The sequence below is a fragment of the Capricornis sumatraensis genome, chromosome 9 (assembly GCF_032405125.1).
Source record: "Capricornis sumatraensis isolate serow.1 chromosome 9, serow.2, whole genome shotgun sequence".
NCBI classification, from domain to species: domain Eukaryota; kingdom Metazoa; phylum Chordata; class Mammalia; order Artiodactyla; family Bovidae; genus Capricornis; species Capricornis sumatraensis.
In genome coordinates, this window is record NC_091077.1 from 18,066,604 (window position 1) to 18,083,014 (window position 16,411).

The 16,411-nt window shown below is 53.2% G+C and overlaps 1 protein-coding gene and 1 non-coding gene across 8 annotated transcripts; one reads left to right on the forward strand and one right to left on the reverse strand.

Moving 5' to 3' along the window:
* Positions 1-1,448: 1,448 nt before the first annotated feature.
* TUBB4A (tubulin beta 4A class IVa) lies at positions 1,449-6,651 on the forward strand. 7 transcript variants are annotated; one of them, XM_068980570.1, is made up of 5 exons: positions 1,449-1,586; positions 2,106-2,214; positions 2,324-2,434; positions 4,994-5,601; positions 5,947-6,651. In XM_068980570.1, exons 1-5 carry the CDS (start codon positions 1,530-1,532, stop codon positions 6,049-6,051), a joined length of 990 nt encoding a protein of 329 aa, XP_068836671.1. In that variant the 5' UTR covers positions 1,449-1,529; the 3' UTR covers positions 6,052-6,651. The 7 variants fall into 7 exon arrangements, with proteins under 7 accessions (XP_068836671.1, XP_068836666.1, XP_068836669.1 ...); XM_068980565.1 differs by having other exon boundaries at positions 4,994-5,147; positions 5,220-6,651; XM_068980568.1 differs by having other exon boundaries at positions 4,994-5,105; positions 5,448-6,651.
* Positions 6,652-12,125: 5,474 nt separating this feature from the next.
* Positions 12,126-12,198, reverse strand: TRNAV-CAC (transfer RNA valine (anticodon CAC)). The gene has a single exon. It is a non-coding gene; the product is annotated as a tRNA-Val (tRNA).
* Between the last annotated feature and the right edge of the window lie 4,213 nt (positions 12,199-16,411).

Genomic DNA, 16,411 nt, shown 5'->3' on the forward strand with positions numbered 1-16,411 from the left:
CCTGTGGAGAACCACAAAATTGGAAGCCACTGGTGAGAACTGTGAGGTCCCAGCCCTTCCAAAGGCCTGGCCAAACCCACCCCTACCCCGAAGTAGCCAGAAGCCACAGAGGATGTGGAGGCTTCCTGGGATGTCAGAGCGGGAGGCTGCCAGCAGAAGCCGGCCCCAACAGGGGCAGCACAGGCAGTCTAGCCCAGTGTCACAATAATAATTGCAATACCAATAGCTACAACTTACTGTTCACTCTCCCGGGGGACCCTGGGGCGGGCTTTCGGGCCCTCCCAACTGTCTAGAGGGCAGGCATTCTTGATGGCTCCATCTTGCAAGAAATTCAGCAGGGGGAGGCCAAGTGACCTGTGCAAGGTCATGTACTAACTACAAAAGCAAAGGCAGGGCGATGACTTGTAATAAATTGTAACAGTGGAACAGGAAGGTGTCGAGCTGGGGGGAGCAAGGCAGCCCCCCACCTCGGAGGGGCCCCCTATTCCCCGGCAATCTGTAATCCAGCTATAAGTATTTTTTTTAACTTTTTTAATTTTTGATAGAAAATGAAGTCGCTCAGTTGTGTCCAACTCTTTGCGACCCCATCGACTGTAGCCTACCAGGTTCCACCATCCATGGGATTTTCCAGGCAAGAATACTGGAGTGGGTTGCCATTTCCTTCTCCACAGCTATGTCTTAATCACTGATGTTCGACTCCAGGCAACGCTGAGGATGACCCAACCTGCGACAGACTCAGAGCCCAACAGAGGTGTCCGGGAGGAGTGCACAGTCCCCCCCCCCCCGCACCCCAACACACACACACACACCTCCGTCGGCTTCCAGAAGCATCCGCAGTCGAACATGGAAGGCAAATCGTGGTTTTACTTACTACGCAGCTTCAATAGAAGTCCAGCAGGAACCGACCGCCTCCCACCTCCCCAAACAGACGGCTCCTCTGGAGCGGCCAGTTCGGTCCCTACCATGAGCCCTCGTGGTTAAGGTGAGCGTTTCTGGAGAATGACAACGAAACGGAATGGGAAGGGAGGCTTGAGCCGGAGAAACTGAGGCAGCGTCGTTCGCGGCGGGGGCGGGAGCGGGGAGAGGCTGAATCTCCCCGCTGCATGTTTACCGAGCTCTCTCCCTCCCTCTCGGCCACCCCACCCGCCTCCCCACCCAATCCCGGCAAATCCCAGGTTGCCAGGCCGGGCTGGCGGCGGGAGGGGTGGGACGGAGGAAGAGGGTACTGAGGGCGCCCGAGAGGCCTCGCCCCCACTGCCCGGAGTTGGGGGTAAAAGGGGGTCCAGCGCGCCCCCATTCCCGGGAGGTCTCTGGGAGGCAGGGGAGGGATAGCCTTCCCTCCCCGCACCCTCCGTCCCGGGGCGGGACCAGGGGGCGGAGCGGGCCGGTGACCGGGCCGTGACGCGAGCCCCGCCTGCTCATATAGAGGCGCCCCGGGGGCGCAGGAACCGTGCTTCTCCGCCGCCTTCGCCGCCGCAGTTCGCAGCATCAGCACCAGCGCCGCCGCGTCCAGCATCAGCGCCACAGCCATGCGGGAGATTGTGCACCTGCAGGCCGGCCAGTGCGGCAACCAGATCGGAGCCAAGGTGCGCGGGGGGACCGGGCCCTGGGAGGATGCCGAGCGCGGTCCACTGAGCCCCGCAGCGCTCCTCCACTGTGCGGGGGCCAGGTCCCTCAGGAAGCCAGCACCCCAGGGACGGTGGGGGAGGGGCGCGAAGGGCAGGGCCAAGCTGGGAAACAAAGAACTGATGGGGGTGGGGCCCTGCCTTCTGTCCGCTCGCCACAGCTGGCTTCACAGCTGGCCCGCTGGCCCCTCCACAGGCACAAAGAGACCCCGCCCTTGCCCACGGCAGCAGCCAGGGAGAGCTGCCCCCACTGGCCGTCTTGGCTGGGGTGTTGAATCTGCTTCACCCCGCCCCCACCTCTCCCTACTTGCTGCCTCATCCTCGCCTGCCCACCCTGCGACCCGGTCCCCCACTCATCTTGCTGGGGGACAGGTGGCAGCCAGGGAGGTGATTGGGGATCCTGAGCTCAGAAGACGGAGGTGGGGGAAGGCCTGGCCATTGACTCCCCCTTCTTGGTCCTTTCCACCTCCCCCTCTCTAGTTTTGGGAGGTGATCAGTGATGAGCATGGCATTGATCCCACGGGCACATACCACGGGGACAGTGACCTCCAGCTGGAGAGAATCAACGTGTACTACAATGAGGCCACTGGTAAGGGGGTGGAGGCACCTGGCCAGAGTGGGGGTGGAGAGGGCCTGGGAGGGGACTGGGTGCTGGTTTCTGGAGTTGACCAAGCTGCTGTCCATCTGCTTCCCTGCAGGAGGAAATTACGTGCCCAGAGCTGTCCTGGTGGACCTTGAGCCAGGCACCATGGACTCTGTCCGCTCTGGGCCCTTCGGCCAGATCTTTCGTCCTGACAATTTTGTGTTTGGTGAGTCACCATGAGGCACAGGCAGGGAAGCACCCCCCTCCCCCAAATTCTTTCACTTCCACATGCTTGGTGAAAATTCTCCACCTAGCATCTAGACTGAGGAACTCAGAGCCAAAGCGGATACACAGGCCACTGCGGGAATCCAGGGGAGGCCTCTGACACAACAGGCGAAGTGCAGGGTAGAGAAGGCTTCCCAGAGGAGGTGGCATTTTAATTTAACCGATGGACCTGAGCCAGGCTGCAGCGTTCAGATCCCAGCTCTGCCACTTCATGCAGTCAACAAATACTTATTAAGCACCTACTGCATACCCCAGGCCCTACTGTACCCACCCTGGGAAAATAGCCAAGAACAAAACAAACAAAGCTCTGTCCACCCCTGCAGCTGACATCCTGCTGGAGGGAGCTGGAAAGATAAATAAATGGGAAGAGAAGGAAAAAAAAGTCAAACTCAATCACTGATTGGATCCACTGGGTGATTTTGGACAGGCCCTACAATCTTCCTGTGCCTCAGTCTCTTGATCTTTAGAACAGGGTTAATACAGAGACTTACTTTTCAAGACTGTGAGGCTTAAAGCCACTAATAAGGAACTCAGAACAATGCCTAGCACAGAGGAAAAAATACATAAGCATTTGATGTTTTGTTGTAGGTTTTGTTATCACTATCATTCTTAATGATGTCTTCAGCCTAAAAGATAAGTGGGACTTGGGCTGACCAAAGGGCAGTGCAAAGAGGAAAGGTGTGCAAGACAGAGGGAACAGCGTAGGCGAAGACAGTGGACACACTTGCAGCCCTCAAGTTCAAGGGCATGCACACACTGAACAACCTTCTAGGAAAGCTTTCCTCATACTTCTCAGTCAAGCTTCCCAGGGACTTCCCAAGTGGCGCTAGGGGTAAAGAACCCACCTGCCAGTGCAGGAGACATGAGAGACCTGGGTTCCATCCCTGGGTCGAAAAGATCCCCTGGAAGAGGGCATGGCAACCCACTCCAGTATTGTTGCCTGGAGAATCCTATGGACAGAGGAGCCCGGCAGGCTACAGTCCATAGGGTTGCAAAGAGTCAGACACGACTGAGGCAACTTAGCACATGCACTAGGTCAAGCTAAATACACACGCCCACGTGACTTCAGAGCCCGGGCTCTCCCTCCCCCAGCACCTCTCCTCCTCAGTACACCGTAGTTTAATCTGGAGCCTCAGGATTGACAGGGCAAGCTGTGTGACCTTGGACAAGTGGCTTCCCCTCTCTGATTTGAGAAAGATTCAGGAAGATAAAGATGATTCTGTGTGGGTAGGGCTCACAATAAGTCCTCAGGAAATGGCTATGGAGAGACTCCATGAGATTGGCCAAAGGCTGTGAGGGATTCTTGGGTGAGCAAGGGTGGCTCCAGTCGGGCCAAAAGATTCTGTGGCCTCTGAGAGAGAAAGTAGGGGGAGGTGGTGGTAAAAGTGTGGACGCAGGAGCCAGACCAACACTTCAGACCCTTTACTTTTGGAGGAGGTGACATTGGACAGAGACCTGAAGAGAGTTTCAGTCATGGGAATACCTGAGAGGGAGAGCATTCCAGGCAGCGGCAACAGCGGCAGCACGTGCAGTGGCCCTGGGGCAGGAACAGTGAGGAGGCCCATGTGACTGGAGCAGGGAGGAGGGGAGGACAGGGAGGGGATGGCGCAGGTTGTGTAGGACCTTGCTGGGGAGACTGGTTTTTATCCCAGGGAGATGGGAGCAGGGAGAAGGGCTGCCGGCAGAGGAGGGGTGGCAGCTGACGCGGGTTTTCACAGGCGCCCTCTAGTGGCTTCAGGGAGAACAGATTGTGGAGAGGCTGTAAGCTGCTGCTGGGGGAACCAGTGCAGAAGGCACTGTTCTGATCCGGATGGGTGATAAGGGGGCCGGACCAGGTTGGAAGCAGAGAAGGGGGCAAGAAGAAATAGTACCGGTTCACAGAAATAACAGCTGATAGTCTAATCCTAATCCTTGTCCTCTGGAGCTTGCATTCCCCTGCAAGAGTACAGAAATAAGCATAATTAATAATTTTTAAAAAACGAGTTTATCAGCCCTGTGGAGAAAAATCAAGTATGGAAGAGGAATTAGAAATGGGGAGGATTTGCAGTGGTATAGATTCATCAGGCAGAGCCTCTAAGTCCTAAAGGAGGGAAAGGGGGAGGAGCCATGTACATACTGAGGGAACAGCACTCCAGGCAGAGAGTACAGCGATGCCAAGGCCCTTGGCAGGACCAGGCTCGGTGTGCTGGAGGAGCAGCCAGGAAGCCTGTGTGTCTAGAGCGGAATGAGCGAGGGGGAGAGAGGGAGGCGGGAAGGATATTGGGGGGGCAGTGGACCACAGAAGTCATACAGGACCTTGTGGGACTAATTCTTTCCAAAAAAATGTCCTTCTAGCTGCTAGGTGAAGGGAAGCAAGGATGGAACCCCAAAGAACAATTCATAATGAATAGTAATAATAATAATTTTCTTATTACGATTTAACTACTAGATGACTGTGGGTGGGGTGGAGCGTGGGATTTCCCCGTATCAGCCTGGGTGTCCCCTCCCTTTCCTTCTTCAGGCCAGTCTGGAGCCGGCAACAACTGGGCCAAAGGCCACTACACAGAGGGCGCCGAACTGGTGGACGCCGTCCTGGACGTGGTTCGGAAGGAGGCTGAGAGCTGTGACTGTCTGCAGGGCTTCCAGCTGACCCACTCGCTGGGTGGGGGTACAGGGTCTGGAATGGGGACCCTCCTCATCAGCAAGATCCGCGAAGAGTTCCCCGACCGCATCATGAACACCTTCAGCGTGGTGCCCTCACCCAAGGTGTCGGACACGGTGGTGGAGCCCTACAACGCCACCCTGTCCGTGCACCAGCTGGTGGAGAACACAGACGAGACCTACTGCATCGACAATGAAGCGCTGTATGACATCTGCTTCCGCACCCTGAAACTGACCACCCCCACCTACGGGGACCTCAACCACCTGGTGTCGGCCACCATGAGCGGGGTCACCACCTGCCTGCGCTTCCCGGGCCAGCTCAACGCCGACCTGCGCAAGCTGGCCGTGAACATGGTGCCCTTCCCACGCCTGCACTTCTTCATGCCTGGCTTCGCCCCACTGACCAGCCGGGGCAGCCAGCAGTACAGGGCACTGACCGTCCCTGAGCTGACCCAGCAGATGTTCGATGCCAAGAACATGATGGCCGCGTGCGACCCACGCCACGGCCGCTACCTGACCGTGGCCGCCGTCTTCCGGGGCCGCATGTCCATGAAGGAGGTGGATGAGCAGATGCTGAGCGTGCAGAGCAAGAACAGCAGCTACTTCGTGGAGTGGATCCCCAACAACGTGAAGACGGCCGTGTGCGACATCCCGCCCCGCGGGCTGAAGATGGCTGCCACCTTCATCGGCAACAGCACGGCCATCCAGGAGCTGTTCAAGCGCATCTCGGAGCAGTTCACGGCCATGTTCCGGCGCAAGGCCTTCCTGCACTGGTACACGGGCGAGGGCATGGACGAGATGGAGTTCACTGAGGCCGAGAGCAACATGAACGACCTGGTGTCCGAGTACCAGCAGTACCAGGACGCCACGGCCGAGGAGGGCGAGTTTGAGGAGGAGGCTGAGGAGGAGGTAGCTTAGGGCGCCTCTATCACTTCACCTCTGCACCCTCCTAGGAGGCTAACGTTTGACCACTGAGAATCCCCGCTTCACCTCCCAGCCTGACTCACCTCTGACCCTACAACCTTGCACCTCTTCCCCTGGCCAACTGTTGACCCTTGAGCCCCACTTTATCCCTGCCCTTGAGCTCTCCCATGTTGAACACCCCCCTCCCCCCATGAGCCCTGCTTTACCTCCAACCCCACAAGTCCCACCTTTAATTCCGTGATCCCTCCTTCACCCCTGACCTCTCTATCTTTGACCTCCCCTTAAGCCCCTCCAGCCCCGTTTACACCCACAGACCTATAAACCCTGATTTATTTGCCCCCTCCCTCTGAGCCCCTCCTCTCTTCTCCCATGTGCCTCACCTTTTCTCCCACAAGCCCCACCCACCCTCTAATCCCTGCTTCTCTCTGGATCCCCTGAGCCTCACTTCTCTAAATTGACTGCCCTCAGCTCCTGCCAACCTTGGCTTTTCAAGGGTGCTGCTGGGGAGAAAGAAGCCCTGGAGCATGTGGACAAGAGAGGCTGTTCCCTGACCTTCCCGACTGCCTCACTCTCAATAAATTAATTGTCCTGCCATGTTTCTGCCAAGTGTATTTCTCATCGCCCCTCCTCTCCCTGTGGGATGGAGTTGGGAGCTGAAGGGACTTTTAATCTGGGGGTGGACAGTGATTTCAGAGTCAGACCGGGTTATGCTACCAACTCAGTCTCCAGTAGTGAGCAAGATGCTTGCCTACTCTGAGCCTTGATTGCTTCACCTATAAAATGGGCTCATGTTTTCCCCCCATGCCACACCTCAAGGATTTTTGTAAGGACTCAGGGCATCGTACCTGGTACTGGGTGGGTGCTTAGTGATGGAGGTGCCACCACTCTCTGTGGGGCATCTTGCAAGTATGGAACATTGAAGGGGGAACCTCTAGGAAAGGGTGCCGGGGACATGGCAGCCGTGGGTAGTGCCTCAGGGGCAGTCCCGCCAGGGTAATAGTCACAACACTGAAGCACTTTGATGGGCCTGATACATGTCTTATAACCCTCACACCAACCCTGTAAGATCTGAGCTTTTAGAAAATTCCCTGGTTCTGGATGCAGTTTCTACCGATGAACCTAAGCAGGCTTCCCTAGTAGCTCAGCTGGTAAAAAAAGAATCTGCCTGCTATGCAGGAGACCCCGCTTCAATTCCTGGGTCAGGAAGATCCCCTGGAGGAGCGCATGGCAACCCACTCCAGTATTGCCTGGAAACTCCTCGTGGACAAAACAGCCTGGTGGGCTACAGTCCACGGGGTTGCAAAGAGTCGGACATGACTAAGCGACTAAGCACAGATAAATAATGAACCTAAACACCTCTGGGTGATCCAGAGGTTAGGACTCCTTGCTTTCACTGCACAGGGCACAGGTTCAATCCCTGGCTGGGGAACTAAAATCCCACAAGCTGCATGGTATGGCCAAAAAAAAAAAGATCTGAGCTTTTAGACAGTGTATCAGTTAGCTTTGGCTGCATACAAACTAACCCCCCCCCAAAAAAAAAAAAAATTTAGGGGCTTAAAGCAACAGCAATTTTTTATCTTGCTCCTAAATCTACAGTTTGGGCAGGGCTTGGAAAGGTAGCTTATTGGTGCTCTCTGTGGCATCAGCTACAGAATCTTCTTTGAGGCTGAGAGGTCTCCTTTCAAGGTGACTCACTCACTCACCTAGCCACCAAGTGGATTCCTGGGGGCTCAGGAGGGTGTCTGGACCTCTGCATGATCTGCCCGGGCTGGGTTCCTCCAACAGCAAACATCCCATTGCATTTTTCTAACAGCTTTAGAGGCCGCTTGCTGTCCTGAGGACGCTAATTGAAGTGTTCACAAAGGCCTGTCCAGATTCCAGAGGATAGGTTGTAGACTCCAACTCTTGAGGGCTGAGTAGCAGGATTCTAGAAGAGCATGTGAAACAGAAGCTACAACTATGACCATCTTTAGAAATTACAATTTGCAGCACAGTTTCTTGCCCACGATCCCTTGGTTATGAAGCAGTGACCTGGGATTCACACTGATAGTTTAGGTCAAGAACTCTGATTGCACTTTATCAGCCAGTGTTCAGTGTGGGAGACTCTAGGCATATTAAGCAGAAAGGGATTGGATACTCAGCAGGAGGGCCCTGCTGAGCCCCCAGGCATCCACTTGGCAGCTGTATGAGTCATTTAGAGTGAGGATTTAGGGGCTTACAGCAACTCTGGAGGGGCTGAGGGAGACAGTTGTAAGCCAGTGCTGCTTAAATTTGATGTGCAGCGGAGTCACCAGAGGACTTCCCAGGTGGCACTAGTGGTAAAGAACCTGCAGGAGACATAAAAGATGTGGCTTCGATGCCTGGGTCCGGAAGATCCTCTGGAGGAGGGCAATGGCAACTCACTCCAGTATTCTTGCCTGGAATTCCATGGACAGAGGAGCCTGGCCGGCTACAGTCCACAAGATCGCATAGAGTCGGACATGACTGAGTGACTCAGCACAGTATAGCACAGAGTCACCAGGAAAGTTTTGCATGAACACAGCTTCCTGTGTTCCACCTTATAATCTCTGATTCAGTAAGGGGCAGGGGGAAGGGGGAAAGCTGCATTTTTAACAAGCTCCCAAGTGATGCTGATATTGCTGCCTATGAGGCCCTCTTCGGTGTAGCCCTAGAATAGGTTGGAACACCACCCTGGGAGCTGCTTCCTCTGCAGACTGGAGAATCAGAGGGCTGCCACCGGAAATAACTGAGTTAAAAAAAACACCACCCTAACACCCACAAAGCCCCAGAGACAGGTCCACTAGGACACTGAACAAAATTAATTAAAATGAACTTAAAACTATTTTAAAATAATTAAACACACACACACCGTTCTGTCTCACTTCTACATTCCAGATCTCTCAGGAGCATGGCTCATGGGTAGAACCTAATCAGCATCCAGAGCCAGAGCTGCAAAGAACTCTGGGCAATGTAGTTTTTCCCCCAACTTCTGGTACACAGGAAGGCAAACCAGGAGGGAGAGAGACAGAAAGAAAGCGAGGGATGCTGAAACCCAACCAACTTTTCCCACCCAGCTCTTCCACCAGACCACCAGCTCCAGACGGGGCCCCAGCCCTGTCCCTGGGTCCCACTACAGCCAGGAGGAAGACAGCCTGGGAAATCCAGCCTGCAGCCACCGCCATCTCAGCAGGCTCAGCACATCACTGGATGGTGGAGCAGAAAGATGAACTAGGCAGCAAGCTTGGCTGTCTTTATTATCCTAAATATAACGTGGCCACAGAAAAACTCCTTATTGTTGTTGTCTAGGCACCAAGTCATGTCCAGCTCTTTGCAACCTCATGGACTGTAGCCCACCAGTCTCCTCTGTCCATGACATTTCCCAGGCAAGAATACTGGAGTGGGTTGTTGTGCCCTCCTCCAGGGGATCTTCCCGACCCATGGATCAAACCCACATCTCCCAAGTCTCCCGCACTGCAGGTGGATTCGTTACCACTGAGCCACCGGGGAAGCTCTTGTAAAGCAATTATTCTCCAATTAAAAATAAAAAAGTAAAAGTAAAAGATTAAAAGAAAAAGATTAAGTAAAAGATTAAAAAAAGAAGTTAGCCTTGATTCATTGTTTTCTAGACCCAAAACATTCTTCAGCTCTTTTGCTGAATCCAATTGTCTCTGTCTCCAAAATGTGTCCTGAATTTGACCCCTCCTCTCCTCCCAACCCACTCCAGTATTCTTGTCTGGAGAATCCCATGGATGGAGGAGCCTGGCAGGCTCCACGGGGTCACAAAGAGTCAGACACGACTGAGCAAGTTTACTCCGCCCATCTACACTCTGGTCTAAGCCGCCATTGTTGCTCACCCAGTCAATCCCCTTCATCACTTCCCTGGGCTTGCTGCTGCCTGCCACCCAACCCCCACCCCCACCCCCACCCCCACCCCCACTCCCACCCCCACCCCCACCTCCGCCCCCTCCCCCAGTGTGCAACCTCCTCCCACAGCAGTCAGAGCAGCCTTTGTATGCAAATAATAACCCTCCCACCCACAACTCCCGTCTTACTCAGACTGAAACCCAGTCTTCTCACCTTGGCCTCTACTCTGATGATGACAACTTCATCACCTTCCCCCTCCCTCCTGAAGCTGAAACTACAGTGGCCTTTCTGTGCTCAGCTCAGGGCAGCTTCAGCGCCTTTTCACAAGCAGTTCCTGCTCCTTCTTCCCTCAGGTGTGCACATGGCTGGCTCCTCCTTCTCCACAGGTTTCAGGTCAAAGGACACCTCCTCAGAACAGCCTTGCCCTGGCGACTCTAAATTATACCTAGTCGCTTTCCCTCCATTTTCTCCTATCAGGTGTTTCCCTGATAGCACCTATCACTAACGCAAATTATCTTGTCTATTTCTAGTTTCTTTTGCCTGTCCCCCTTCCCTCCCCACTGAAAGGTAAGCTTCAAGGAACCTTGTCTGCCTTGCTCACCACATGTGTAGACCAGTTTACGCACCTCAGACATTCAGTAATTATTTGCTGAATGAAGGAGCAAGCGAATCAATGAGACTTCACAACACAGTGTGAGGTGTATTCTTTTCCTCCTTTAAAAAAAAATTAAATAAAGATGTACCGGGCTTCCCTGGTGGCTTAATGGTAAAGAATCTGCTTGCCAATGCAGGAGACATGGGTTCGATCCCTGGTCCGAGACGATCCCACATCCCACAGAGTACCTAAGCCCAAAAGCCACAACTACTGAGCCTGTGCTCTAGAGCCCAGGAGCCACAACTACGGCAACTAGACAGTAGCTCCTGCTCGCCACAGCAACGAAGACCCAGCACAGCGAAAAATAAAGATGTATGAAGTGTATTCCTTTATTTATTGGCTGCACCATGTGGCTTGTGGGATCTTGGTCCCCGACCAGGGTTTGCACCCCTGCCCTCCACAGTGAAAGCACAGAGCTCTAATCACTGGAATGCCAGAGGATTCCCATGTTTTCTCACTTTCAAAGGAAGGAGACAGGGATGTCCCTGATGGTCCAGTCCCTGGGACTCTGATTTTACTGCAGAAGTGAGGTTCCGTCCCTGGGCCTGAACTTCACCGCCTGGGCAGAAATTTAATCCCTGATCAGGAAACTAAAATCCCACTAATGATGTGGTGACCCCAAAAAAATTTTTTTTAATTTTTAAAATATTTATTTGGTTGTGTTGAATCTTAGTTGAGGCACGTGGGATTTTCACTGCGGTGCATAGACTCTCTAGATGTAGCTCTCGGGCTCAGTAGTTGTGGTGTGGGGACTTAGTTGCTCTGAGGCAGGTGGGATTTTGGTTCCAGACCAAGGATCAAACCTTCATCCCCTGCATTGCAAAATGGATTCTTAACCACTGGACCACCAGGGAAGTCCCTAAAATTTTTTTTTTTAATTTTAAAGATTAAGCAAGAAAACAAAGACACAGGGAAGGTGGAAGGTGGCTTCTAAGATGACCCTCAATAATGCCTGTCTCCCTGTTCACGCCCTTGTGTTCTCCCCTCCCATTGAGCACAGGCTGGACCCGGAAATTTCTTCTGCTCAACAGGATATGACAAAGGAGATGGGATGCTCCTTCTGAAACTGGCTTACGAAAGCCTGTGATTTCTGCCTTGATGAGTTCTCTATTGCCGTTTCAGCTTGCTTGTTGTGGGGAAGCAAGAAGCAGGTTGGGAAGGTCCCCATGGCAAAAAAAAAGAAAAAACCTGAGTGTAACCTCTGATCGACAGCCAAGCAAGGAACTGGGGTGCTCCGTCCACAATAAACTGACTCCTACCAACAGCCACCGTGAGCTTGGAGGCAGATCCTTTTTTGGTCTGAGGCATCAGAAGGGACCACAGCCCAACTGACACCTTATTACAGCATAGAGAGCCCACAGTACAGGACCCAACTCAGCTGTGTCCAGAGCCCTGGCCCCCATAGAAATTTTCAGATAAATGTGTGCTTTTTAAATATTTGTTATTTATTTGGCTGTGTCAGGTCAGGATCTTTGTAGCACATTCACTGAGGCACGTGGGATCTTCAGCAGTGGCATGGGAATGCTTAGTTGCAGTATGCAGGATCTAGTTCCCCGACCAGGGATTGAACCCAGGCCCCCTGCATTGTGAGTGCAAAGTCTTAGCCACTGGACCACCAGGGAAGTCCGTAAATGTGTGTTCTTTTAAGCCACAAACTATAGGGTGATAGATTACATAGCCAGACAAAACTAATACAGAGAGGTCAAATGACCGGCCTAAGGTCTAAAAGATGTTAAAGGCCTAAGTCAGGTCTTGAACCCAAGTATCTCTGACTCCAAAATTATTCTCTTAATCAATTTCCTGACCCGTCTCCCCTAATCATGGACAGAACATTCCAAAAGCTTGATTCAGATGTGACTTTGTACTAAATATATCACGTGAAATCTCTCACTGAACCTTCATGGGATCTCTGAAACAAGCACCATGTTTATTTATGATACAAATGCATAATCAGGGAAATTCTCTGGTGGTTCAGAGGTTAAACTCCATGCTTCCACAGCACAGGGCACAGGTTCAGTCCCTGGTGGGGAACTAAGATAATGCATGCTGCACAGCGCAGCCAAAAAAAGATGCAGAAACAAGAACAGATGGGGTCCCACTTTCTCAAAGGGGCATGAGTTCCTCTCTCATTCCCACCCCATGGGTCTGCCATTGGATTGCACTGGACTGAATTCCAGAAATGAAGAAAGATTTGAAATATCTCTGCAAAGGCTATGCCTTAGTTCATTCCAACCGTTAACAGAACACCATGGACTGGGTGGCTTATCAATAACAAACATTTCTTTCTCGCAGTTCTGGAAACTGGAAGTCCAAGATCAAGGTGCCGGAAGTTATGATGAGAGCCTGCCTCCTGGTTCACTGATGGCAGTCTTCTTGCCATGTCCTGACATGACGGCAGGGGTGATGGATCTCTCTGGCATCTCCTTTATGAGTTTGGTGGTGGTGGTGGTGTTCAGCCACTAAGTCGTTTCTGATTCTTTGCAACCCCATGAACTGCAGCGCACCAGGCTTCTCTGTCCTTCACTATCTCCCAGAGTTTGGGCAGACTCATGTCCATCGAGTCAGTGATGCTATCCAACTCATCCTCTGTTGCCCCCTTCTCCTCCTGCCCTCAACCTTTCCCTGCATCAGGGTCTTTTCCAGCGAGTCGGCTTTTCACATCTGGTGGCCAAAGTATTGGAGCTTTCAGCTTCAGTCTTTCTAATGAATATTCAGGGTTAAGAGGAGACTAATCCAATTCATAGGATTCACCCTCATGATGTAATCATTTTTCCAAAGACCCACCCCCCACCTCCTAATACCATCACCTTAAGGGTTAAGATTTAGCATTGGGAGTTCCCTGGTTGTCCAGTGGTCAAGACTCTGAGCTTTCACTGCCATGGCCCTGGGTTCAATGCCTGGTCAGGAAACTAGGATCCATCAAGCTTGGCTCCTCACACCAAAAAAAAAAAAAGAGAGAGATTCAGCATATAAATTCAAGGGGCCCCACAAATATGCACTCTATAGCAAGGCCTCAAAGGGTGAAGCAGAGAAGGATGGCCCGAGTATTTTGTACCCCTGATCCCCAGCCCTGGCTTAGATCCAGCTCCCCTTGGAGAGAAATGGGGGACCAAGATGTGATCAGCCTCATCCATGTGCATCTTGGCTGGAGGCCTTGGAGGGCTGTGTCTGTATGTATATATCTGTGTGTGTGTTCATACGCTTATGCAGTAATTTACCCCCACCACCCAGAGTGGAAATACCCTTGTACCCACAGTCATGTGGACAGGCACAGAAGGAAAATCCCCAGTCATCCACATTCTCACGCAGCCTGATGGAGCAGACACAAATTCTACAAGCACACGGACACCGTGTTCAACCCCAGATACCCCAGGCCATACCAGGTCACATGTGGACTTGTGGAAATGCACGCCTCTATCCACGCAGACATTCTCAATATCTTGCAGGGAGCCGAAGAGTCTTGAAAACTCTGCAGCATTTTGGCTTTGTGGAATTTTTTAAAAAATATTTATTCATTTCATTTGGCTGCACTGGGTCTTAATTGTGGCATGCAAACTCTTAGTTGTGGTATGTGGGATCTAGTTCCTTGCCCAGGGATTGAACCCAAGCCTTCTGCATTTGGGAGGGTGGACTCTTAGCCACTGGATCACCAGGGAAGTCCCTGTCTGTGGGATTTTGCATGTATGTGCATGACCGTAAATGTCTCCTGCCTTGGTGCTTTCAGGTGTGTCTGCAGATCTCTGTTTTTCAACATGACATCTGTCCACCCAGGTGTCTGTCTGTTTCTGAGTCTGCAACACTGCTTGGGTGTGTCTGTGACACACAACACTGCTGCGTGTCTGCGTGTGTGTGTGACTATGTCCGGCTATGAATCTGACTTGAGGTTGAGCCCTGACTGTGTCTGTCCCTTTGTTTCTGCGCTACATCCGTGCCCTCTGCATTTTGGTCTCTTGTCTGCCTCTGTTTCTCTGATATTCCATTTGTGTTGACAACTGTGGTCACTATGTGTGTGTCTGTTGTCTCTGTCTGGAACTGTTTGCTGGCTGCAGCCTGTGTGTTATCCCCCTGCACCTGTCATCTGGATGGACAAGGACTTCTTTATGCATGGGTTGTCCCTCTGTCCTTGTCACTTCGTGTCTGTGACTATGTGTTGCCTTTACAACTGGCTGTCTCCCTGTGCCTGTCTGCCATCTGTGACTGTTCTGGCCTGTGTGTGCTGGTCACTTCCTGGCCATTGTGTGTTGCCTGCGTTCTGTCTGCTGTCCATCCACCTTTCTGGTGCCCCACCCCCCGTGTCCACTCTCCAATCCTGGCTCCCACTGGTGGTCCCATGAGGAATGGCCAGTGCGGATGGACCAAAGGGAAAAGAGTTAAGGGAAGAGGAAGCATTTTAGGCAAACTGTGAGTCCTGAGCTGCTACACAGAAGGGAAGGCTTGGGTGTAATGGTGGGGTCCACACATGGCCCAGCCTGGCAGACCTGGGGGGGCGGATCTGGCCTCTCAGCCTGCAGACCTCTTGCCCACCCATCCTGCGGAAGGCTAGAAGGCAAGATGCCTGGGTCTCTCACAGTGGGTGGGGGCAAGAGCCTTCCTCTGGGGACGTCACCCGTTAAACTTCCTCTCTCAGCCACACAGGAAGCTGAGACGGCTCAGGGCCCAGCCCTGAGAAAGCACAGGCCCCCAGGACCCCTGGGGAAAGGGTCCCGCTGGGCCAGCCCTTCAGGGACCATGGGATCCACAGCCGAGTAAGCGCTGCCCCCTCTCCCATCCTCTGGACCAAGATTCCCAGACCAGGCCTGGGCTGGGGCTGAGGGGAGCAAGGCTGGGGCAGGCCGGGGAGGGACCGTGAGGCACAGGGGCAGGTGGCTGGAATCAGAGCAGGACTCAGCTGGCCTACAGTCTGGACTCTGCTCTCAGGCACACTCAGGCCACTCTGGGACTTTCCCCAGTCTCTCTCTCCATCTCCCTCTCTATGATTAAGGTTGTTGCTCTGAGCGTGTGTCTTTTGATACATCTCAGTGATGGGGAGTCTGGCTTCCGGGGTCAGCAGTGGGGGAAGGGGGACTCTGTGTGTCCATGTGTGTGTGTGATTGATTGTGTGGGATTCATGTCAGTGTGAGGATGAAGCTCAGCGTGAGGAGGTCCCCATGTCTGGGGCAGTGTGTCCGCACTCCCTCTCCATCCTTTCTCTCTGTCTCTCTCTCTCTGAGCCCAGTCCCCGAAGCCTCTGCACGGTGGCTGGGGGGAGAGGGCCAGGGGAGGAAGGCAGAGATTACAGCCTTTCCAGGAGGATCAGGGCACACTGCCCTCTTTCCTTGGATAGGAAACCTGGGGTCAGTCGCCAGGGCCCCATGAAGTCTTGGGGCAGGGCCTCGCACATATACCCAGTGACCTGACCAGCTATCCAAGAAAAGGGGGGGTGTACTGGCTCGGCTACACACACACAGTCTTACCTGGAGAGCCCGATCTTTTCAGTCAGACACTGTATAGAATCGTGCACACACACACATACACACACATGCATAATCACGCACGTGTGCAGACACACACAGAAGCAAGTCCCTGGACCCAATAAACCCTTTTCTGTCCCACAGAGGGGGTCCCCCTGCCCTGTTTGATTGGTTCTTTGAAGCAGCCTACCCTGCCTCCCTGCAGGAAGGTGAGTCAGGGGCCATCGCTCAGGAGGTGGGGGGGGCGGGGGGGGAGGGGGAGATGAGGGTGGGCCTGGGACCCTGAACTTAGTGGCTCATTTTCCGTGCAGATCCCCCCATCCTGCGGCAGTTCCCCCCAGACTTCCAGGACCAGGTATGCAGGCTGGCTCCTTTCTTCCCCCGG

Coding starts and splice junctions, on each gene's coding strand:
- TUBB4A (XM_068980564.1), top strand. CDS start 1,530: ATGCGGGAGATTGTGCACCTGCAGGCCGGCCAGTGCGGCAACCAGATC. Junction 1,587..2,105: donor GCAACCAGATCGGAGCCAAG/GTGCGCGGGGGG, acceptor CCCCCTCTCTAG/TTTTGGGAGGTGATCAGTGA. Junction 2,215..2,323: donor GTACTACAATGAGGCCACTG/GTAAGGGGGTGG, acceptor GCTTCCCTGCAG/GAGGAAATTACGTGCCCAGA.